Below are 21,730 nucleotides of genomic sequence, written 5' to 3' on the forward strand. Positions count from 1 at the left end.
ACTCGAGTCCTGACACCAGCAACCTTGTCTAGGAGGTGTTTGGAGGGGAGGATACCACGAGGCTCTTGGGAAAAGGACTCCAAACGCTCAGAGGGTCACTCCTCTGCTTCCAGACCCCCTCGAAATCTCTAGTGGGGACCCAGCGCCCCCCAACTCCCGTATGGTTCCTTCCACTTCCAAGAGAATTGGAGTATTGTCTCCTGGAGAAAAGGGGTCGGCATCGTGGACCCTGGGCAGTAGTCCTAGGGTTCGGGGCGCTGACGGGGAGAGAGGCGGAGACTGGGGTATCTGGAAGTTCCTGGGAGAAAGATTCAGCTCAGGAAGCAGAGGAAGGGTGGGGAGGGAGGGCTTCCTCTCCGAGGGGTCAGAGAGGGATTCCAGCCTTTGGACTAGAATTGCACCTTATGCAAACCAGATGCAAAAAAAAAACTGGGACCCCGGAATCCAGGCTCAAGCATACCCCTCTGGATGGGGAAGGAGCCCTCCCCGGGACGCTCTGCATGTCATTTTCCCTTCGGATCCTACCCTGCTCTGAGGCCTGGCCTGGTAGAGAGGCGGGGAGGACGGTGGGAGCCGGAGCCACGCTGGGCGGCACCGCCTGGCTTCCCCTTTCCCTCCTCCCTGCCACCCTGGTTCCGCCTGGGCAGAGTGCTGGGGAGGCCTGGGGGCTGGGGAGGAGGGAAGAATGGAACTGGGGCTCAGAGGGGCGGAGGGTGGGATGGGGGTGGTCTCCTCTCCGCCCAAGTTTTCTTGGGACACAAAAAAGCCTCTGTCCTCCTAGGCAGCGGTCTGGGGGCGGGGAAATGAAAATGAGCAGGGCTGGGATTCCCCTCCATCTAGTCCCGAGGGGAAACTGAGGCATGGGGGGCGGGGCTCTCCCCGTGCCTCCCAGTCTCTTCGCAGATTCGGAAATCGCTGCTTTTCGCTCCCGAGTGTCCAGCAGCACCCGCCTCCCTCCCCACATTTTACAGGGCAGTGGAACACTTTTAAGTTCCAAGTTGCCCAAGCGGACGCGGACCCTTTAAGGGGCGGGGCTTCTTGCCAGCGTGGACCTCCTCCCGCAGGATTGGACTCGAGCTCGTCCACGGCTAACCGCTGTCGCTCCTCCCTTCCCCGCCAACCCCGGAAGTGAAAGTCTGAGGAGGTCGGCGGCGGCGGCGGGGACGGAAGGCGGAAGCGGAGCGTGAGCGGGAGGCCGAGCCGGGGGAGCGGCTCTCGTAGCTCCCCCGGGCTCCGGACCTCTCAGGAAGGAGAGCGTTGCTGCCGCTGCCTGGTTTGTCTCTCTCCCACCCCCCCCCTCCCTTTTATTCCCCGCACTCGGCCCAGTCTTAGGTTCGGGGCGGGCCCCCCTCCGGCCCCGCCCCACCCCTCTGTCCCTCCTCTTCCCGCGGCTCCCCGGTCTCCCCGCCCTCTCTCGTTAGGGACTCTTCTCCTCGGCGGACTCCTCTCCTTCCCAGCGTACGTGGGGCTCCGCGATGGGACACAGAAGGGGACGGCCGCTAGTCCTACTCCTTGACAAGTGGGCCTGACCCGGGAGAGGGGAGCTCATGCTGAAAAGCTTCCTAATTGGACCCCTCCCTTGTGTTGCAGGCGCCTGAAGTCATCATGATGGCTGTGACCTAAATTCCTTCAGGAATCCCCGGGGTCATGGCCCAGCAGCACCCCGGGGAAAGGAAGTTGTACAGGGCACCCCACAGTGGCTCTCCAGTTTGGACTTCAGGGCCCACTGTGGGCCCCGACAAACTTTCATTCTCAGGATTTGGGGACTCAGTGGAGGCTGCACCCAATGGTACCTATTGCCTTACAAGACATTCTTGTTCCACAAACACACATCCTCAGAGCCCCACCCACCAATTGGATCCAAGCCAAGGTGCTCCCAGAGACCCAGGACCCTCTGGGGAGGGAGAAGATCTCGATCAGACTGAAGCATCTTCAGATGAAGAAACAGGAGTGGACAAGGAGCTTTCAAGGGACAATGGGGCCGGAGATCTGGAGGACAGAGACTCTTCCATCCCAACTATTCCACCGGTATGTAATTGTCAGGGAGCTCCCATTGTTCCTGAGGGGCCTTTCTCTGAGGGGGGAGATGGTTCAAGAAATAACTTTTGCACCTGCTGCGCCTCCCCACCCCTGGGAGAAGATGAAGATGATGAAGGGCCCCCGAGGGTTCCCAGGGATCCTTCTCCTGTGCCCAGTGGAAGGAAGCCTCCCCCCAAAAGGCAGCGGCATCGCCTACCAACCAAAGAAGAGCTTCGGGAGAGTGGTCGAAGGGACTCTCGGCCCTTTGGTCGACACCGGCCTGGCCGGAAACGGAGCCAGACCGACTGGCGGTGGTGTTTGGTGGTGTGGGGGTCAGAGGAACTGTATCGACTTGGACAGAAGGGCTTCTGGTGGCTGATTGAGTTGCTGGTGTTAGTGGGAGAATATGTGGAAACTGGTGGGCACCTCATCTCTTCTTGTGGACAGCTAAGGGGAAGTGATCTGGACCTGCTTCGAGTTTGGGTGGGAAACTGGGCTGGGCAGTTGGGGAGCTGGGCCCAGGTAGGGTTCTTGTGTCTATGCCGGGGACTTTGCTCTGGGGCAGGGCTTCTTTTTCATCTGCTTAGACTCTTGTGTGCTGTGCTACTTTTGGTCCTGGCCTTGCTGTTGGGTTGTCTTCAGTTGACCTGGAAAGTCTTGGCATTTGTGGGAGACCGATTGGGCTGTCGGTTTCAGGCCACCTGGCTCTTCTCCAGGCTGGATTCCCCTACTATGTACCGCCTTTGGACTTATTTCAAAGAGAGTAGGACATGGCAACAGTTGATGAGGCTGGTGCAGAGGGGTTGGCTGGAGGGACTCTGGGTCAAGCAGAGGACCAATAGGCAAGGAGATGGGTCAACATCTAGTGGGCGATACTACCAACCTGGAGAGGAGGTGGCTCGACTCCTGGCTATGACTGGGATCCCAGAAGATGAACTAAACCCCTTCCAGGTGCTAGGGGTAGAAACCACAGCATCGGATATAGAACTGAAGAAGGCATACCGGCAACTGGCAGTGATGGTAAGTCCCTACCTTGTTCATATTTTCTGGGGTGGGGATGGGGGGGGAGTGTAAGAGTGAATGTGTGTGTGTGTGATTTCAGTGTTGAAAGCTGAGGGGAGAAGCTTAAATACTTGGCAACTCATTATCCCCACATTTAGATTGGTTTTTTGTCTTGTTACTAATATTTAAGGAGTAATTCAGTCACATTGCTACAGTGGCCTGCCGTGGTCAAGTGTGGGAGAGTGCAATATCATTCTGCTTTTCTCATGCTAGCCAACCTGTCTTGGCAGTCTACTTTGCATTTTCAGGGGGATGTGAAAATAATTTGCAAAGGAGAATAACCAGAATTAGTGGGAAAGGAGGGAGAAGTGCCAAAAGGATTGAGCCTAGAGAAAAGAAACTGAAGAATAGGCAAATAGGAGTTCCCTAAAGACGGATTAAATGGAGGAAGATCCCCCCATTGGAACAAAATGAAAAACTAGTCAATTTAGAACGTTTTTTATCCCAATATGAGAATTCTCCACTCATTTTGAGTTATGAGAAAGAATTAGGTAGATGACCTAGGACTAACATTTTGGGGAAATGTTTTAGAATAGGAGATAGTTTTTTCACTTCAGTATGGGATCATTTTGTCTTTGAGGCAAGAATTTGACTTTTTAGCTTTTGACTTTGTAGGTTCATCCTGACAAGAACCACCACCCCAGGGCTGAAGAGGCCTTCAAGGTGTTGCGGGCTGCCTGGGATATTGTCAGCAATCCTGAGAGACGGAAGGAATATGAGATGTGAGAAATGAAAAAAATGTTATGTGAGGGTGGAATGTGTCAGAGGCAGAGAGGGCCCTTGTAGCTTGTTGAAGTAGGGTGTTGCTGGTCAGAGAGAGGTGTTATAGATCTAGAACTGAAAGGTATCTCAGAGGCTGACTAGTCTAATCCTCTTATTTTAGAGATGAGGGCAAGAAATATTCAAGGATTTACTTATTTTTTTTCCCCAGCATTCTGTGGCTAACCACCTCTCTTTTACCCTAGGAAACGAATGGCAGAGAGTGAGCTGAGCAGGTCAGTGAATGAATTTCTGTCCAAGCTGCAGGATGAACTCAAGGAAGCCATGAATACTATGATGTGCAGCCGATGTCAAGGAAAGCATAGGTGAAAAACATATGAGGGGAAACATCAGATGGAAGGGCATTATAGCTTAGAGATGGGATAGTTGAGGCTTCTTTTCCCTCTAAAGCTTTTTTTATGGCTTCTGTTAAGGGGTTTGGAGTCAATGGTTGTGGACCAAATGATAAAAAACCTTGGGGTGGGGAGGAGGGTTCACCACTTGGTTGAACAAAGGGAGAATAATTTAATTTGAAGTTTACTTAAGTAGATAGGATAGGGCCATCCTAGCCCTATTTAATAAGCCTTGATTGTACTTGGGACTAATTTTTATGTTTCATATTGGGTGACAGGAGGTTTGAAATGAATCGAGAGTCTCAGTATGCCCGATATTGTGCTGAGTGCAACAAGATGCATCCTGCTGAGGAAGGTGACTTCTGGGCAGAATCAAGCATGTTGGGCCTCAAGATCACTTATTTTGCCATGATGGATGGAAAAATATATGATATCACAGGTATATTCCAACCTTACCTCAGGGTAGGATAGTATGTAGATGGGCTTGATCAAAACAGAAGGACCAGAATGGTTAGTTGTCTACAATACTAGAGAACATGGAAGATAGTCTTGGGACAGGCTTGGGCATATGCTTACATAGAGTCTTGTTATTTGATCTGACTTGCTCTCATGTTTGCAGAATGGGCTGGATGCCAGCGTGTGGGAATCTCTCCAGATACCCACAGAGTCCCCTATCACATCTCATTTGGGTCCCGGATTCCTGGTCCTGGTGGGCGGCAGAGGTAGGTGTTTTTTTTCCTGTCCTTTTGTTTCAGAAAATGACGGTATATAGTTTAGCATCTTGGCCACTACCTTAATACTTCAAAAAACAAAAACAACAAAAAACCCTTAAAACAACTATGTATCTTTAGGGGTGTTCATCTCCTCACCACAACATTTATTTTTCTGTAGAGCCACTCCGGATGCCCCTCCTGCTTCAGTTGCTGACCTCCAGGATTTCTTCAGCCGGATCTTTCAGGTTCCTCCAGGGCAGATGCCCAATGGAAATTTCTTTGCAGCTTCTCAATCTGGGGGGCCTGGGGCCACCCCACCTTCCAGGCCAGACAGTTCCACAGCACCCAAGGGTTCAGAAGCCAAACCGAAGCGTCGAAAAAAAGTGAGGAGGCCCTTCCAGCGCTGATGCCCTGTCTCTTCTTCTTCACCTTCCTCAGCTCAGTGTCAGGGAGTCATAAGGGCTGTGTACAGCATAGGATGGAATTTGTTTTGTTTTGTTTTTAATTTTCAATATTTAAAAAGTTTCAAGCATTAACTGTTCACTCAGTGACTTGTGGGAAGCCACTGAATCCCCACTCTGGGAACTTAAGAACTGAACCTTGTTAGAGGCCAATACCAAAGAAATAGTGGGGTGGTTGGAAAGAAGGGCCCTGGGCCTAGACCACGTCTAGGATTGGGATTGATGAATGTTTTATGGGGGACAGAACATAGAACATTCAGGGGGGATTTTTATATTGTCCTCCTTCTGAAGGCCAAGGTGACTCTCATTCTGCTGTGAACTTAGGCCTTTGTTTCTGGGCCCTCTCCTCTATCCTCCAGGTTAAGAGACAGCAGAGGAGGCAGGTAGCCTTTATGTTCAGGGGTGGGTAAAAGCCCAGGACCATTCAGGGAATGGGAATGCTGCCTCTTTTTATTCTGTGGATCCTACCTAACCTCAGGCTTGTTTCTGCAGGGATGGCTGATTTGACAAAAAAAAATTTTTTTTTTTTTTAAGCAGACTCAAGTCCCCATGCCCTGATTGGGAAGGAGGCAGAAAAACAAACAAACAAAAAAAATCCAAGTTTGGTGGTGGTGGTGGGTTATCCCCAGCTATCCCTATGTAATCAAAGGGTTGTTTTTTTTTTTAAGTTTGTTCATATTTGTATGTACGTATCTATTTAAAGCCAGGGGATTTACCTTTCTATAAATATAACTGGCAAGCTATGCCTACCTCTTTTGTGTGCCCACTTGCCCTGACCCTATTCTATATGTGATAATTAACTCTGATAACTAGCTCTTGGTTCATTGGAGAGTGGGGATAAGAAAGTTGCCAGGAGGCATGCAATATAATACAATTAGAAAGAGGTTTATTTTAAATTGAAGACTAGATGAATGTGGTCCTTTCCCCTTTCCTCAACTCTTACAAGTGCTGACTCCTCTAGATTTATATTTGAAAAATAAGTTTTTATTACAAAGAAATACATAGCAAAGATAGTTGAAGAAGAAAAACTTTAGCACCAGAAGGGACAGTAGGTTTCACTCCTATCTACCTTTCTTGATTCTAAGGAACCTGCCCTTGCACAAGGGGACTTGTCACTTCCCCACCCCCATCCCAATTCATATGCCTGGGATTGGTTTAAAAAAAAAAAAAAGTCAGTTGATCATCAGATCTTCAGCAGCTAAAGGGAAGCCGGATAGACCAGCCCTTTGCCTACACCTCATGATCATGGCAAGATCTTAGTACTTATTGATACCAAAGAGACGGACACCATGGAACTGGGGTAATTTAGGCAGTAGGACACTGAGTAGCGAAGCTGTATTGATGATAAAGTGAGCAGCATCATATTTGGTGTAGAAGCTGGCCAGGAGGTAGCTAGGGAGAGAAAGAACATGATGAAAAAGAGACCGATCTCCACTCTCCCACCTGTGCCCTGCCCTCTTGTTCTTCCTACCATCTCTCTCCAAAGGCAATGACTTTCTGCTCTGAGTTTATATGACCAGCTCTACCCCTGCTAGTTCCAATGCCCCAAAACTGTTGCCATATGAACAACATTTCTCTTGAATGGAGACAATAGCTTTTAGAATTAACAGAATGCATGGATTGATGAAAAATGAAAGAATGGTCAGGCTACAGTACTGAAAATGCCCCCTTGTTTGACATTTCCCTCTTTAAATCAGTTATATGTTAGTGGTGCCTTTTGCACCACAGAATCTAGATTAGGATTTCTTTGGAATTTCCCCAGACTCTTCTATCCCCATTGCCACCACAAGGAGGCAGCAAATCTATTTGTGGCTTTTATACTTTTGGATTTCAGAATCAGTGAACTGGACCCTTTCCATTCTCCCAGCATAGACAGATGGATGGTGAGCTAGTCTTTCAGTGAGCTTATAGAATATTATAGAGAGTTGTGGTGTTAACCTCCCACTTAAGACCCCTGGTGGTCTTTGCATTCTCTACTCTACCCAGCTTCTTCCTCACCCTCTTGGAACTCACAGCACAATAGGAGAAATGCTGAGGAACTTTCTAGAGGAGGTGAACTGGAGCCCATAGTCCATCTGCTCCCAGTGGGTAAGGAGACGGGCCTTGCCTTGGTCTGGGGTCTCAAAGGGTGTTCCCTTCACAGTGTGCAGAAAAACATACATAGCCTGGGAGGGGGTTAGATGGTAAAAGACAGCCATTTTCAAGTACAGATATGAGGCAGGTGGGCAAATGCTCAAAGTAAATTCTGGATGAGAGAAAATAGATTTGGCTCACCAGGTTATGGATGACGTTGGTCAAGGTCCAGACCACTGGGATGCTGAAGAAGGGGATGCTGAGTAGAACCACATGCAGAAGCCCTACCAGGATGACGTAGGCTAGCCAGATGCCTCGGCTGTTCATTACCCTTGTGTTGGGGTTCACCTCGCTGTGCGCCACCCCCACATTCATCCTGCTACAGTAGTGAGTCAGGAGCTCACCCTGCCTGGGCTGCTCTCTCCTTTGGTTAGCCTCCCTGTTACCGGTTTGGTGACTGCAGTGATCCTTGAACTTGGGAGAAGGGGAAGGCACTTCTCAGATCTACTGAAGCCTGAAGGATAAGAACAGGTTTTCTGGGATAAAAGGAATCAGTTATTTTTCTTTAGCAGTGAGAGGGGCCCGGCAGGGAAGAAGGGAACTGGATGGAGAATAAAACAAGGCTCGTATAAAGGTCGGTGCCCAGGGGCAGTATTCAGTGAGGAACCTCTAGCCTTCCATTCTCTCCTGCTATGGATTGGTCCTCCTCTTTCCGGAAGGTGTGGAAGGCTACGGGAACACATCCTGGGCCGTCTGGCTCCGGCCGCGGCCGAACTCCCCACTCCTCATTCCGAAGACGTTTCCCGGAAGGACTGATAGCTCTCCCAAGCGAGCAGGCAGCCCACGCCCGAACCCAGCCCAGCCCCAGAAATCCCCTGGCAGTCGTCGGGGCCCCATCCTTGCCCCTCCAAGTTCTCTCATTTGGCCTTCCACCCTTCTCGGTTCCGTGCCCTCACTCCCATTTCCTCTCCCCTCACCTGGCAGCTGCGAGGGACCACTCCACCAACGCAAGTACGGGGACTTTACCTTCTCTCCACCTGTTGTCTCCTGAAAGTGGTCCTGCCCCCACATCATCCCCATTGGGTCGCCAGACTCTGCGCTGCCGTAGCTCATTGGTCATCAGTTTTGGTGTGCGATGTTACGGTTAGCCTGTGCTCCCGTCACTCTGGCGGAAAGGAACCAGTCCTTTTCCAATCCTCTGCGCTGGCAAGCCCACGTGTGGGGGCGGGGCTATGCTGGTGGCCGACAAATGGATAAAGCTGATGTTGTACAGTGGAAGTATAAGCAATTACTATTGGGTGATGGTGATCCTCTGAGTCTCGGCGGGAGCTCCTGGAGGCGGAGGCAGGGGGAGGGGGGCACGCTGGGGGTGGAGGGGTGACAAGATGGCGGCGGAGACGGTGGAGCTTCACAAGCTGAAGGTACCGTGAGGGGCAGAGGCCCGGGCATGACTGGGGGCCGAGCTCTACGAGGTGACCGGAGCCTCCCTCCCCTCATTTCTCCCTCCAGGGCTCCCCTCAGCGGTGTTCTGGTCCTTTCCCTTGTTAGACTTGCTCTTTGGGGCCTTCCTTTCCCCTCATGCCGCACCCTCCCCCCCCCCCGTTTTCCCCCCCTGCCTTTTTTCCTCTCCGTTCCGGGTGCCCCTCTCCTTACGGCTTCTCCTTTCCTCTTTGCCACCCCCGCGCTCTCTCTTGCCCTCCCGAGAGTGTGTGGTTCCTTTCCTCTCGATAGCATTTCAGTAACCCCCCTTCCCCTTCCCGGCCCCTATGTCTGTGCCCCCGACTACAACCCCTTTCCCATCCCCTGGTTTCTCTCCCGAGTTCAGGAGACCCCAGCAAGCTGGGTCATGGCACTCAAGCGAGTCTGTGTGTCTGTCCGGCTCCCTAGAAAGACCTAGGGATACCTCCAGTGCCTTCCTAAGCGGCGTCCTGGTACCTGAGCCCGACCTAGAAGCCTGGGAAAGCCTTAGAATGGGAACCTCGCGCATCCCCTTCTCTCACTTCAGGGACTTGGTGGCATTTGGGTGAAGCTAAAGCCCTTAAAAGTCTGAAGGAGGCACTGTCACCTCTTCAGAATAAAAGAGAGGTTTTCCTTCTTAAAGAGTTCTGCCATACTTCGAGGGTCCGGGGAAGCATTGAAAAACAAACCTAGTTTTCCCTTCTATCCCTCACTTCCTGGACCGATTACCTCCTTTGAAGTCTTCCTCTGGTATGGGATCCTTTCAGGTCTCCGGTCTTTGTGAGCCTTGCTGGTTTCTACCTTTTTTCTCTTTGAGGAAAGAACCTTTAGGTAAACGAGGCATGGGTTCGTTTTAGATATTCAATCAAAATTTGGCAAAAAGCTCCCCTATCCTCACTTCGTTTTGGGAAGCTTAAAGTTGCTAACCAAACTGCTTAATTTAAACTGAAAACCAACTCGTTTTATTACATAATATACCAAGTGCTCTACAAGATTTTCAAAAAGTTGTATCACCTTTCTTGTTGACGCTGTCTAAGCGTGTCTAATGGGGGGAAAAAAGTTTGTTTTCTCCGATATTCTGTGAAATAGGTGCTACTTAAACATTTAGCCCTAGCAGCATGGACTGCTTTATTCTCTTGAATTATGCTTGAATTAACCAATTTTATCCTTATTCTATCAGCTGCTGAGATTGTAAGGTTGAATAATTTACATTTCTGTGGCCTGCTGGCTTTCCTTATTTTTTTTTTCTGGACTGATTTTAGGAGTCATAGTCTGCTGTTAAAAGGAAGAGATAAAAACCTACCAAATGTATCTCTTCCTTATAACTCTACTCTTAAAATATGGGAAGAAAAGCAGGAGAGGCTTGTCCCTTTGCCACAGGAATTCTTAATTTTTTTAGAGTCATTCATACTTTTAGCAGTCTGGTGAAGCCTATAAACCTCTTTTTAGAATAATGTATTTAAATGCATAAAATAAAAAACATAAGATTACAAAGGCAACCAATTATATTGAAATACAGTTTTCCAAATGTTTTTTAAAACATTTTATCGACTGCCGGTAAAGCAAACCCTATTCTAGAAAGAACTGGAGTCTTCCTTTTCCTCTTCAAATATTATCACTGCCTTTCAACAGCTACAGGGGATTGGTTTCATTACCTATCTTGAGAGAGTTCTTGTTATTTGCTTTACAGGAGGACTTCTTAATCAAAAAGTCCATAAATGGGGAAAAACCACCATCTTTCACCAACCTTAGACTGAAATTTAGCATTTCCTTCAGTGATATTAAAAATATTCTGAGCAGTCCATAAACTTCACCATATTGCCAGAAGTGTCCCATGACAGAAAACAAGGTTAAAAACTCCTGCTTTAGAGCTTAAGCTTATTTTAATTTTTTAACTTTGTAAATTTTGGAATTTACATGTGAATATAATTTTCTTTAGGGATAAGATGTTGGGGAAAGATTGGTTTACTTGAATTTAGTGTTTAGAGCAAGTTGGAAAAGAATGATCAAAACCCCAACCTTTTTCTTCATTTTCATTTAAGAAAAGGGGGGAGGGGAACACTGAAGTATCTGTGCAGCTGAAGGGGAGCTTGCAGATTTATTTTATTTTACATTGATATTCCCTCTTTGGCCTATGACCTGGAAGTCCTTCTTAAATGAAAACCCTTGAGGACTGGAGGCTCTCTTATGTCGAAGTGAGAAGTAAAGAGATTTAGTAGCCCTGGGGTTGGAGTCTTGCCTCTGCCTCTGTGACCTTGGGCAAGTCACATAGCCTCCTTGGGCCTCAGTTTCCTCATCTGTAAAGTGAGGGCTAGACCAGATGGCTTCCTAGGGCTTTTCTAGCTGTAGAGCTATGATCTCTTAATTACTATTCTCTCCTGAAATGATTGTTTATTTTGACCTGATACCTATTGACTCTAAACTTGTGAAAATTTTAAAGGAATGCAACTACCACCAAGTACAAATTGGCAAGGGAGAAAGCTGAATGATAGAAATATTGAAATACAGGGATGGGGACTGGATCTGTGATTTCACTGTTATATTGGTTTTCATTGGTTTTCCATTAATTCTAGCAGCTTCTTGGCTTGTCTTTCATAATGTCTTGACTACAGTCTCAGCTCCTGGATGAGGAAACTCCCTCTACTAATGCAGGTTGGCATCTTCTCTGCAACTTATAGTCTTAGAGAGCTGCTTAGAGCACTGAGAAGTTAAGTGACTTGCCCAATGTCACACAGCTGGTGTGTTTCAGAGGCAGGACTTGACCTCAGGTTTTTCTGAGATAAGCTTCCTGTCATGTGCCATACAAACCTAGCAGAATGGTGGTAAAGCCAAATTATATTGTGGGAATTCGTTTATATGGTGAATGGTTGTAGTAGCACTGGCTGTCCGTTCATGAATGGTACAGCAGTGTGGCACAGTGCAAAGACCTTTGGAGTCAGACCTGGGTTCACAGCCTCTCTTTGATGCTCCCTGCCTGTGTCATTTTTGGGCCTAAATCACTTGATCTCCCTGGGCTTCAGTTTCCTCAGCTGTAAAATGTGGGGGTGAACTGAGATGGCTCTGAGGTCCTTCCAGCTCTACATCTATGATTCTTCAGTACTTTATTTGGTCTCTGACCTTCAGAGATCTTCTGTATTTTAAGAGCTTCTTTTGAGCATTTAAGCAATACTGTATTGCTTATTATATGGTAACTGTTAGATGTTCTGGAAGGAAAAAAAAGAATTATAAGTCAAGGTAAGGTCCCTACCTTGGAAATATAATCTAGTTGATGTAGACAAATGTGCATATATGAAGTTACTTGAAAAGAATTTTTTTCCATTTTAGGGTACTACATTTTAAAAGGACATAGACAATATTAGCTTATGTGTCTATAGTACTTCATGCTTTATATTCTCAACAATTTTGTGAGATAGGTAGTGTTAAGTATTATTTCCATTTTATAGATGAAGAAACTGAAGCGCATGTTAATGGACTTGCCTGTGGTGGTACACCTAGTAAATGTCAGATGCAGGATATGAATTCTGTTCTGACTTCAAGTCAAGTGTTCTTTCTCCTTACCCTACACCACCTGTCAAATTAGAGCATGTCTATAGTTAGGTTGGCTGGAATGGGGAAAGGTCTGGAATCCTGTCTTGTAAGGATTGCTGAAGGCACTAGGTATGTTTCACCCAGAGAAGGAAAGGCTTGGGTATATGACAGCTGCTGTCATTTTTCAAGTTGTATTTTTTCTCTTTTGTGTTTAAACCACAGCTATTAAGTCTTTCCATCTCATCACTGCTCCCCTGTGTGTCCCCCCACCCCCCATTCTTCCCTATCACAAAAAACAAACAAACATGGGGGTACATATTGCATTCCACATCTATAGTCTCCATCTTTCTGCCAAGGGGAGGAAGGTATGTTTCCTTATTAGTTCTCTAAGGCAGAGACTATTCATTACAGTTCATACTTAAGATTTTTTTTTACTGTTGTTTTCCTTTACATTAGTATTCATTGTGTATATAATTCCTGTAGTTATGTTTCCTTCTCATTGAATCAGGTCATATAAGTTCTCTTAATTTCTTTGAAATCTTCATATCTATCATTTCTTACTATATAGTTTTTTTTAAAATTACATTCACATATCACAGTGTGTTCAGCCATTTCTCAATCGAGGGAGCCCTTTTTGTTTCCATTTGATTGCTAATAATAATAGCTAGCTAGCATTTATGTATTGCTCTAAGGTTTGCAAAAAACTATACATAAGATATCTTATTTGAGCCTCACAACATCCCTGTGGGGTAGGTGCTATTATTATCCCCATTTTACAGATGAGGAAACTGACTGACAGAGGTTAAGTGACTTGTCCAGGGTCTCACAGCCAGTAAATGCCTGAGGCAGGATTCCAGCTCCAGTTTTCATGTAAGTCTGTCTTCTATATCACCCAGCTGCTTCCCAAGGAGGCACTACAAGAGTGCTACCACAAATATTTTGTTATACATAGATCCTTTTTGTCACCACCTTCGTTGGTAGTATTTGTCTAGTATGTGAACACGTTGGTGTCTTGATATTTAAGGTGGTTAAACCACTTTACAGAACCACCAACAATGTATTTGTGTTCTATCTTCCCAGAGTTCCTCTATTATTTACTGTTTCTGTAGGTGTGAGGCAATTTTTAATTTGCATTTTTCTGAGTTGACTTGGAGAAGTTTTTTTGCCTGGTTCTTGATTATTTGCTTTTCTTCCGAAAATTGTTTTTTTTCATATCCCTTATGTAGGTATATTCATAGCCATTATCTTTTGAGGAATGGCTCTTGAAATATTAAGGGGATTGTTATGTTATTTTTTTATCACTCTAAAGCAAGATGTTTTTTCTCCCTTTTTGCTTTTTTTAAAACCTGTTTTGCCTTTTGACAGTGGTGAAATTTGCAGACTCATTGGAATAATATTTTTAAATGCATAAATTAGAATACATCAAAGTATTGAAAAATAAGTTCGTAGACTGTTCCCTTTCTCTCCTTAAGAGCCTTTGCTCTGATGGTCAGATCTAGGACCATGGAGAAGTTTCATGGAAGCAGGTTTCTGTTCAGCATAAGGAAGAATTTTTTTTTTAAACCCTTACCTTCCATCTTAGAATCAATACTGTGTATGGATTCCAAGGCAGAAGAATGGTAAGGGCTAGGCAATGAGGGTTAAGTGACTTGCCCAGAGTACAGCTAGTTGATGCCAGGATTTTCTGTCTCTAGGCCTGACTCTCCATCCACTGAGTCACCTAGAGGGCCTCAAGGAAGAACTTAAAAACTAAAGCAGTTCAGATATATCCTGTGCCATAACCAGATTCTTTGCCCTTGGAATATTTGAATAGAAAGGACTTAAAGGACCATCTGCCAGACTTGTTATGTAGGACTTTTCTGTATTGGATGCAAAGTTGAGCTAATTGACCTCTAAGATTCATCTCAACTCTGAACTAATAATTTTATAACAAATACAAGATAAATTACAAATTAGCATAGTCAACTACAACATTGGTAAATATTTTTGAGCACCCCCTATATTCTGGAGTTCTCAAGGGGCTTATACAGTTGGGGAGAGAAAAACGAAAACATACAAAAGCTTAATAACAATTCTTTATTATACGAGGATATCACTATTTAATCCTTTCTTGTAGTTCTTTGGATGAATACTAAAAGGGGTCAGATTAGGGAATTTAGGACGGTTATTGACCATGAAGTAGGGAGTGGGGATTTGAGTTTGATCTATTGTGCTAGGTAGAATTTTGTTACCTGAAAGGGTAACAAAGGTTTGTTTGTTTTTGAAGGTTTGTTCCTGTATATTAATGTTAGCAGAAGTAGAGGTAGAAAAATATATTAAGGATTGGGAAAACCAAAAAGGAAACAGTCATTGTATGAGCATTAAGTTTTGTGATTTCTGGCACAGCTTTTTTTTCCTTTTGTTGTTTGTTTTTTGAAGGGGCTGAGTCTTCCTACCTGTTCTCATGGTTTTGGTCCTAATTTCTTACCACACTTATTATCAGAATTTCTATATGTCTGCCTTAATTCCTATGCATGTTTTGATTGACTTTGGAGAAGAACATAATAGTACTTCTGGCATCACTATAGGGTCTAATTTCTAAGAATCAAAATTGATATTTTATGTTTTTGTAGTACTGGTGTTAGTACATATAGGCCTCCGAGAGCCAGTGTCTGAAATTAACAATCCGAAGGGGGTATTTGTATCTATATGCCAGAGGAATTAAACAAGATCTCATCAGTAGACTAGGCATATCTTTTTTGTTAAACCCTTACCTTCCATCTTAGAATCAATACTGTATATTGGTTCCAAGACAGAAGATTGGTAAGGGCTAGACAATGAGGGTTAAGTGACTTGCCCAGGGTCACACAGCTAGGAAGTGTCTAAGGCCAGATTTGAACCCAGGACATCTTGACTATGGGTCTGGCTCTTAATCCAGTGAACCACCTAACTATCCCCTTGCCAAAGCTGCCCTCAGATTAAGCATATCTTGAAGAGCATGGTAAGTGTCTTTTGGGGCCTGAGAGTAATTTACCTTTGCCCTTTCCCTAGGTAGTTGGTATAGTTTGCCCAGTTATTTTTACCAAGGAAGAGGAGAATGATTCCATATGATCTAGAACAATCGATAAAATGCCAAAATGGGTTTTATTTTTGCTTTATTATTTTTAAATTAAGGTTTGGTGGTTTCTTTTTTTTTTCTTTGTAATTGTTTTCATATATACTTGCCAGCACAGGTACTTGATTTTCTGGTAAAAATTATAGGGAAACAACTAGAGGCTTGTGATAACACAAGGATGTATATAGATTAGAATTTTATTGAGATAATTTGTAGATCTTGAATCTTTCCCTTTAAACAATCCCACCACTGGGCATATGACCCCAAAGCCTGAAATAAAGTTCCAATATATACCAGATTTTTAAAGAAGCACTTTTTTTGTGGTAGCAAAGACCTGCATACTAGAATGTCTGTGACTTGGAGAATGGCTGAACAAATTTTGGTATATGATTAATGTAATATCATGTGGTTAGAATTAGTAAATATGAAGAAGTAAGAGAACACATGAAGAATTGTTTGAAATAAGCAGAACAAGAACAGTATACATGAGGACTATAGTAATATAAATTAAGAGATAAAGTAAAGAGAAGCCTAATAATGGTCCTGGAGAATAGATCATAAAACATACTTTTTCCTGGCTGGAGATCTACTAGAACAAAGTGTTGTTTATTTTGTCAAATGTGACTTGGCTGTCTTTGCTCAACTTTTTTTCCTTTTTTCAGTGGGGAGGGTTCATTTCTGGGAATGGAGGAGAGATGGTATTTCTAAAAATAACTGTGATTAAAGCAATAAAACTATTTTTATTTAAAAAGTGTTTTTAGTTTTTGAGGATGTTAAGAGATGGATTAGCTCTGTTAAACAGATTCTTGAATAGGATAAAGACAAAAATTAGGAATTGAATTATCTTTCCTATTTTTGTGTATTGTATCCTAGAGTGGCCACCCTCATCCCCTAAATAAACAAAAGACTGTGTGTGTAAGTGTAGAATTGATTCCTTTTGTTTTTTTATCACCCATATTTCCCAGTGTATTCCTCCCAGAGAGCCATCCCTTATAACAAAATTTTTAAAGGCAAAAGATAAATGTTCAACAAAACTAGCCAATACATAAGAAAGGTCTGACTGATACTTTGTGCAGTGTTCCAAAGAAGTAGAAGAAGGTGCATTTCTCTTTACTCTTTGTGGCCAGGTCATTTCCCTATAGTCCGTTTTTTGTTATCTTTGTTCTTTTTGTTTCTGTTGTCATTGTTTCTATTGTTTTTCTGTTTATTTCTCTCAATCGGTTCACACAAATCTTTCTGCACTTCTCTATATTCATTTCTTACTGTATATTTAGTAAATATTTCATTAGATACTTGTACCACACTGTGTTTAGATATTCCCCAAATGATAGGTATCTACTTTGTCTATTTCTTTGCTATTATAAAAATACCGACATTACTATTTTGCTGTATGTGGGTCCTTTTTTTTTTATCATTGATCTCCATTTGGTGTACACCCAGCTGTGGAATCTTGGATAATTCTAAATTATTTTCCAGAGTCATTGAACTAATTTCACCAACTATGTATTAATGGGTTGCCTCTCTTTTCATCTACTTGGGTACATGTCTGGGACTAAGAAATTTCTTCTATTTTCCCAGCTTGCTGAGCTGAAACAGGAATGCCTTGCAAGAGGTTTGGAGACCAAAGGAATTAAACAAGATCTCATCAATAGACTCCAGGCTTATCTTGAAGAACATGGTAAGTATCTTCTGGGGCCCAAGAGTAACTTACATGTGCTTTTCCCTAAGGAAATTATACGTAGTTGGTATAGTTTGCTTAGTTATTTTTACTAAGGAAAAAAGAGATGGTTTCACATGATCCAGAACAGTAGACACAATGCTAAAACTGATTTTTTTTGGTGCTTTATTATGCATTGATTTTTATTTCATTAGATCCCGATCATCCATGTTGCTTTACTTAGGATAATATTCAAATGATATTTTTCTATGTATACAAAGATCAGAAGTAACTTTGTGTAATGCCTTAATATATGTGTCATTATTTCCTATAGCTGAAGAAGAGGCCAATGAAGAGGATGTTCTGGGAGATGAAACAGAGGTGAGTTAAAAAAATATTATATTTATCTAGCCAGTTCCATATCCTAGCTCCACTGCTTGATTATTATTTTTTAAACTCATGCCTTTTATCTGAAAATTAACACTAAGTAAGGGTTCCAAGGCAGAAGAGTTGTAACAGCTAGGCAATTGAAGTTAAATTACTTGCCCAGGGTCATACATCTAGGAATTGCCTGAGGCTAGATTTGAACCCAGGACCTCCTGTTTCCAGGTCTAAGTCTTATCTACTGAGCCAATTAGTAAATAAAGTCTCAGCTTTATTGCTTTAATATTAGCCTTCTCTGAAGTCATCTTTACTTGTTTGAAGACTGTTGCTTCTTTTGAAAATAGACTGACCAAGTAAAGAAAAGATCCTAAACTTAGAGGTTGGAAGAACACAAGGGATGATTTAGTTTCTAATTATGTGGGAGAATCAGAAAAAGGAAAGTAGACAAAGGTCCAGAGGATACTCACTTTATTATGCTGTAAATATTTTTGCTGATGAATGTTACAAATTTTATTTGCTAACCAATTTGCTTTCAGGAAGAAGAACCAAAGCCAGTGGAAATGCCTGTCAAAGAGGAAGAACCTCCTGAGAAAACTACTGATGTGTAACTATTTCACTCTTACTCAACCCCTCTTAAAAAAAATTAGATTAAGGACTTAAGACAATTTGGATTTGATTAGGTTTGATATTTGTTCTGATTTCTACGTAACTCCAGAAAAGCATGTTTAGAATATATGAGACATGGCCACTATATTTTGTCTCTTGTTGAGTGCCTTCCTTTCCTAAAATGGATGCATTATTTCATCCAAATTCATGATCACAGAAAAGCAAAACAGTTTGTTCTCAGGTCACAGAGAAGCTAATAGCCTAGGCCTGGGATGATTCCTTTCTATTAGAGGAATAACAGAGTAGATGAATTCATAAATATTCTCTCCTATGGTGTTCAGATTAAGAGGGAATGATTTTGAGGAGGATATTTTTTTTTTAATTTGTAGTGGCAAAGGAGAGGGCAGGGCATTTGAATTAAAAACATTATCAGTCTACCTAAACTTCCTTTGCAAACCTAGTTTTTAAATTTTAACCTTTTTATGAAGGAATGTCTTTTTCCAAATGTTTTTTTTTTGGGCTCCAACATGTTCAGAGCAGCTCAGTCTCCTTTTATTTCAATTAATAATGGACTTTGGAAACTAGAAAATGGTAATGTTTAGAACTGTGGTACCTATCCATTATCCTCTGGAAGAAACAGAATTTTTTTGGTCATTTTTTGCTCATATGGTTTTAGTTCCTTGAATTAATGAGATTAGTGCAAGGGAAATTTGAAGGCCTGCTCTCAGATTATATATATGTGCTTTTGCCTGTACTTGGATTAACCTGGTATAGAGAGTGACTGTACTTGGGGATTGTGAATAGTTTTATTTATGAATATAGAAAAGAGAGACTTCTTACTACAGCAGTAGTGATTTCCCTTGAGCCCCAGATTATGATGTCTTTTTACTGCTTGTGTTTAATTGAGTAGAGAGGAGCTGGAGCAGAGAGGAAGGAAGCTCCCTCTCTGGGGTTCCCTTTCTGCCATGAGGTACTGAAGTGATTTGTGCATCAGGATCGGAATGTAGAGGAAGTCGTTAGCCTGGGGCTGGGGTAGAGGGGGAGTGGTGGTGATGGTGGTAGTAGTGGTAGGGTGATGATGTAGGAAGGACTGTTTTTACTGGCGTTGGACTTCAAGTAAGACATTAAACTCCTGAGGCTCTTTGTGCCTGAACTGGAAGAGTATTAGGGTGAGGGGGTGGAGCATGCAGTGAAGCAAAGCTGAAAGATCTCAAATTCATAAAATAATAATATTGTGTGAGAACTCAGAAACTTTCCTCAAAGCTGATCCTTCTACTCAGGGCTTATTTTAGTGCATTGATGTTGGACATATTTAAGTAGTTTCTTTTTTCTTAACTTTGTTCTAGGATTCTCCCCAGATGCCCTTTAGTTTCCAATTTGATGGACTGGGCAGAGTTAAATAGGGCAGAGCTAGGTTACAGTCAGCAGGGGGCACCTCTTGCCTGGCTGTCAGTACAAGGTGCTCTGACAAAAGGGTGGAGGGGGAGCGAGTTCCTGTTCCAGAATTGCTTCCTCTGAAAATGTCATTAAACCATTACTACCTTTCAGGGCATCAAATGGGAAAACTGTCCAGGAGACTGGAACAAAAGCCGCCCATGCCTCTAAATAAGGGACCTTAATGAGGCTGGTTATGACCCACAGTTTTATGGGAGTTGTTTGGTGGAGCGTTAATGCCCTTCCATTTATGCTGGGTACTTCCGAACTTTGTCTCCCGCCCCTCTGGTCCCCCCTCTTTTGTTTTCTCTCTTAAACCTTTTGACCAGAGACTCAGCCATGTTTTCCTAAGACAAACTGACTCCCGCCTCCTTCCTCCTAACTCCCTTTGGCATTTTCATTTGTCCCACTTCCAGAGTTCCAGCTGGAGCTGTAGGTCCCTGAGAAATAGGTGAAAATGGGGCCTCTGGATCACACATGTGAGTTGTGATATTAAAAAATCATAAACGATATTTAAAAGAATAGCTATTAGCTCAAAAAGGAATTGAAAGTTTCTTAGAGCAAGAGTAATTTTTGGTGTATTACTCTGCATATTTCTCTTCAGATTCATCAATCTACTTTTCATATTTTAAATTCTTGCATTTTAGTGTAGTCTGCAACCTCTGTTTGTCTTTTCAGTGGGTGGCAACCCCCAAAACCCATGTTGGAAGCATAATCATAGTGTCAAGATGTAGACTGCCAGAAAGGTGAAAGGATTAAGGCAAAGTCCCAGTAGAGGCTTTTTTTCCCTGATTTGTTCTTTTTTTTTCTCTTCTCTTCCTTCTCTAGGGCAGCAGAGAAGAAGGTAGTAAAAATCACATCTGAAATACCACAGACTGAGGTAGGCATCGTGTTTCCTTTTATTTACCCTTTAACTCTAGATTGAAAAGTGGTATTTTCATATTTACCTATCATCTCAGTCTCTCATGTACATTTATTATTTAACTGCAGAAGGGAAAATATTTTTGTTTTTCTGTAGGACAGATCCCCCTAAAAGCTCTAGTTTTCAGTTATAAAATTATGGTTTCAATGGCAACCACATACAATCTTGGGCATCCATTATATGATCTTTAGGGAAAATGTGGCCCATTTTGCTTTGGGGTATGATTTGCTTGAGATTTTCCATTAAATTATTTGCCTAATAAAACTAAGACCAGTAGAACCGTACTATTTCTGATACTGTTGTAAACTGATGAGAGTCAAATATAGTAGCAAACTTATGTCAGTAATGTAAAAGATACACAAGAGTTGTGCACACATTTCTGATCTTTTGACTGACTAATGAAAAACTGTCCCCTGAACTGAGGTACTAGAGTCCAAGGGTTAGCAGATAGAGGTAGACCAAGTTAGTTATTGTAACCATAAAAAGTGGTAAGTAAAAAAAGGGAAATAGAAAATGAGTCAATTGACACTGCATTGTAATGTAAAGATACAAACTTATCTTTACATATTCCATTGTATTCCTTCTTCTGGAGAGGCAAGCCTTATAACAGAGAAGGAAAACTTTCAGGAAAAATGATATTGAAAAAGTTTGAGATTATATATAATACTTTACATCATAATTTCCCCCCACTTCTGGAAAGAAGCAGAGGGAGAGGGGGTACAGCTAGGTAGTAAAGTGGATAGAATACCAGGCCTGGAGCCAGAAGACCAGGGTTCAAATCTAGCTTCACACACCTCCTAGCTATGTGACCTGGGCAAGTCACTTAACCCTCCATTGCCTTTGTCACTCTTCTGTCTTAAAATTGATACTAAAATCTAAAGTAAAGGTGGGCTGTGTGTGTTTTTTTCCCCCATATTTCCTTGGGGTTAAATTTGCTTTCCATTTACATTGTTGTGGTTGTTTTCCTAGTTCTTGCTTCATTTTGTATCAGTTCATAGAAGTTTTTCCATGTTTCTCCGTCATTATTTCTTACAGCATTACCATCATGAACTACAATTTATTTAGCTATTCAATGGACATCTTCTTTGCAGTGAAGATGATTCTTTTAAAAGTTGTTCCTTATTAGTAGCTGTACTATTCAGCTCAAGTTCTGAGACTACATGTCACAAGGAATTTTTTGCTTTATACCTTTGGAATAGGGAATTAA

General features: G+C 43.1%; 3 protein-coding genes across 13 annotated transcripts in view; 2 read left to right on the forward strand and 1 right to left on the reverse strand.

The window, feature by feature from the left end:
- Positions 1–1,047: 1,047 nt before the first annotated feature.
- On the forward strand, positions 1,048–6,116 carry DNAJC14 (DnaJ heat shock protein family (Hsp40) member C14). 2 transcript variants are annotated; one of them, XM_056797950.1, is made up of 8 exons: positions 1,070–1,273; positions 1,591–2,028; positions 2,971–3,039; positions 3,697–3,803; positions 4,047–4,166; positions 4,472–4,632; positions 4,813–4,915; positions 5,085–6,116. In XM_056797950.1, the coding sequence occupies exons 2-8, from the start codon at positions 1,648–1,650 to the stop codon at positions 5,311–5,313; spliced, it is 1,170 nt and encodes a 389-aa protein (XP_056653928.1). In that variant the 5' UTR covers positions 1,070–1,273; positions 1,591–1,647; the 3' UTR covers positions 5,314–6,116. The 2 variants fall into 2 exon arrangements, with proteins under 2 accessions (XP_056653927.1, XP_056653928.1); XM_056797949.1 differs by having other exon boundaries at positions 1,048–1,273; positions 1,591–3,039.
- Positions 5,036–8,676, reverse strand: ORMDL2 (ORMDL sphingolipid biosynthesis regulator 2). 5 transcript variants are annotated; one of them, XM_056797955.1, is made up of 4 exons: positions 8,467–8,676; positions 7,642–7,914; positions 7,381–7,532; positions 5,036–6,759 (listed from the first exon to the last, which is right to left on the reverse strand). In XM_056797955.1, exons 1-4 carry the CDS (start codon positions 8,551–8,553, stop codon positions 6,624–6,626), a joined length of 648 nt encoding a protein of 215 aa, XP_056653933.1. In that variant the 5' UTR covers positions 8,554–8,676; the 3' UTR covers positions 5,036–6,623. The 5 variants fall into 5 exon arrangements, with proteins under 5 accessions (XP_056653933.1, XP_056653936.1, XP_056653935.1 ...); XM_056797958.1 differs by having other exon boundaries at positions 7,642–7,954; positions 8,467–8,618; XM_056797957.1 differs by having other exon boundaries at positions 7,642–7,954; positions 8,418–8,574.
- A 13-nt stretch (positions 8,677–8,689) lies between these two features.
- Positions 8,690–21,730, forward strand: part of SARNP (SAP domain containing ribonucleoprotein) — a 37,742-nt gene continuing 24,701 nt past the window's right edge. Inside the window, exons 1-6 of one of the 6 annotated variants that reach the window (XM_056797963.1) lie at positions 8,793–8,912; positions 11,472–11,550; positions 17,099–17,198; positions 17,512–17,558; positions 18,098–18,165; positions 20,430–20,481. In XM_056797963.1, the coding sequence (XP_056653941.1) occupies positions 11,524–11,550; positions 17,099–17,198; positions 17,512–17,558; positions 18,098–18,165; positions 20,430–20,481 (294 nt within the window). In that variant the 5' untranslated portion in view covers positions 8,793–8,912; positions 11,472–11,523. Of the gene's footprint in view, positions 8,913–11,471; positions 11,551–13,263; positions 13,297–17,098; positions 17,199–17,511; positions 17,559–18,097; positions 18,166–20,429; positions 20,482–21,730 lie in introns of those variants that run through there. The other 5 variants (XM_056797961.1, XM_056797964.1, XM_056797962.1 and 2 more) reach the window with 5 other exon arrangements.

The sequence above is a fragment of the Monodelphis domestica genome, chromosome 5 (genome assembly GCF_027887165.1).
Source record: "Monodelphis domestica isolate mMonDom1 chromosome 5, mMonDom1.pri, whole genome shotgun sequence".
NCBI classification, from domain to species: Eukaryota; Metazoa; Chordata; class Mammalia; order Didelphimorphia; family Didelphidae; genus Monodelphis; species Monodelphis domestica.

What these genes read in the sequence shown, in the direction of transcription:
- ORMDL2 (XM_056797955.1), bottom strand. Translation starts at nt 8,553, where the DNA reads ATGAGCTACGGCAGCGCAGAGTCTGGCGACCCAATGGGGATGATGTGG. An exon ending in CCAACGTCATCCATAACCTG is followed by an intron (nt 7,533 to 7,641) that starts GTGAGCCAAATC and finishes ACCCCCTCCCAG; the next exon opens with GCTATGTATGTTTTTCTGCA. An exon ending in AGCATTTCTCCTATTGTGCT is followed by an intron (nt 6,760 to 7,380) that starts GTGAGTTCCAAG and finishes TTCTCTCCCTAG; the next exon opens with CTACCTCCTGGCCAGCTTCT.
- DNAJC14 (XM_056797949.1), top strand. Translation starts at nt 1,648, where the DNA reads ATGGCCCAGCAGCACCCCGGGGAAAGGAAGTTGTACAGGGCACCCCAC. An exon ending in ACCGGCAACTGGCAGTGATG is followed by an intron (nt 3,040 to 3,696) that starts GTAAGTCCCTAC and finishes TTGACTTTGTAG; the next exon opens with GTTCATCCTGACAAGAACCA. An exon ending in CGATGTCAAGGAAAGCATAG is followed by an intron (nt 4,167 to 4,471) that starts GTGAAAAACATA and finishes ATTGGGTGACAG; the next exon opens with GAGGTTTGAAATGAATCGAG.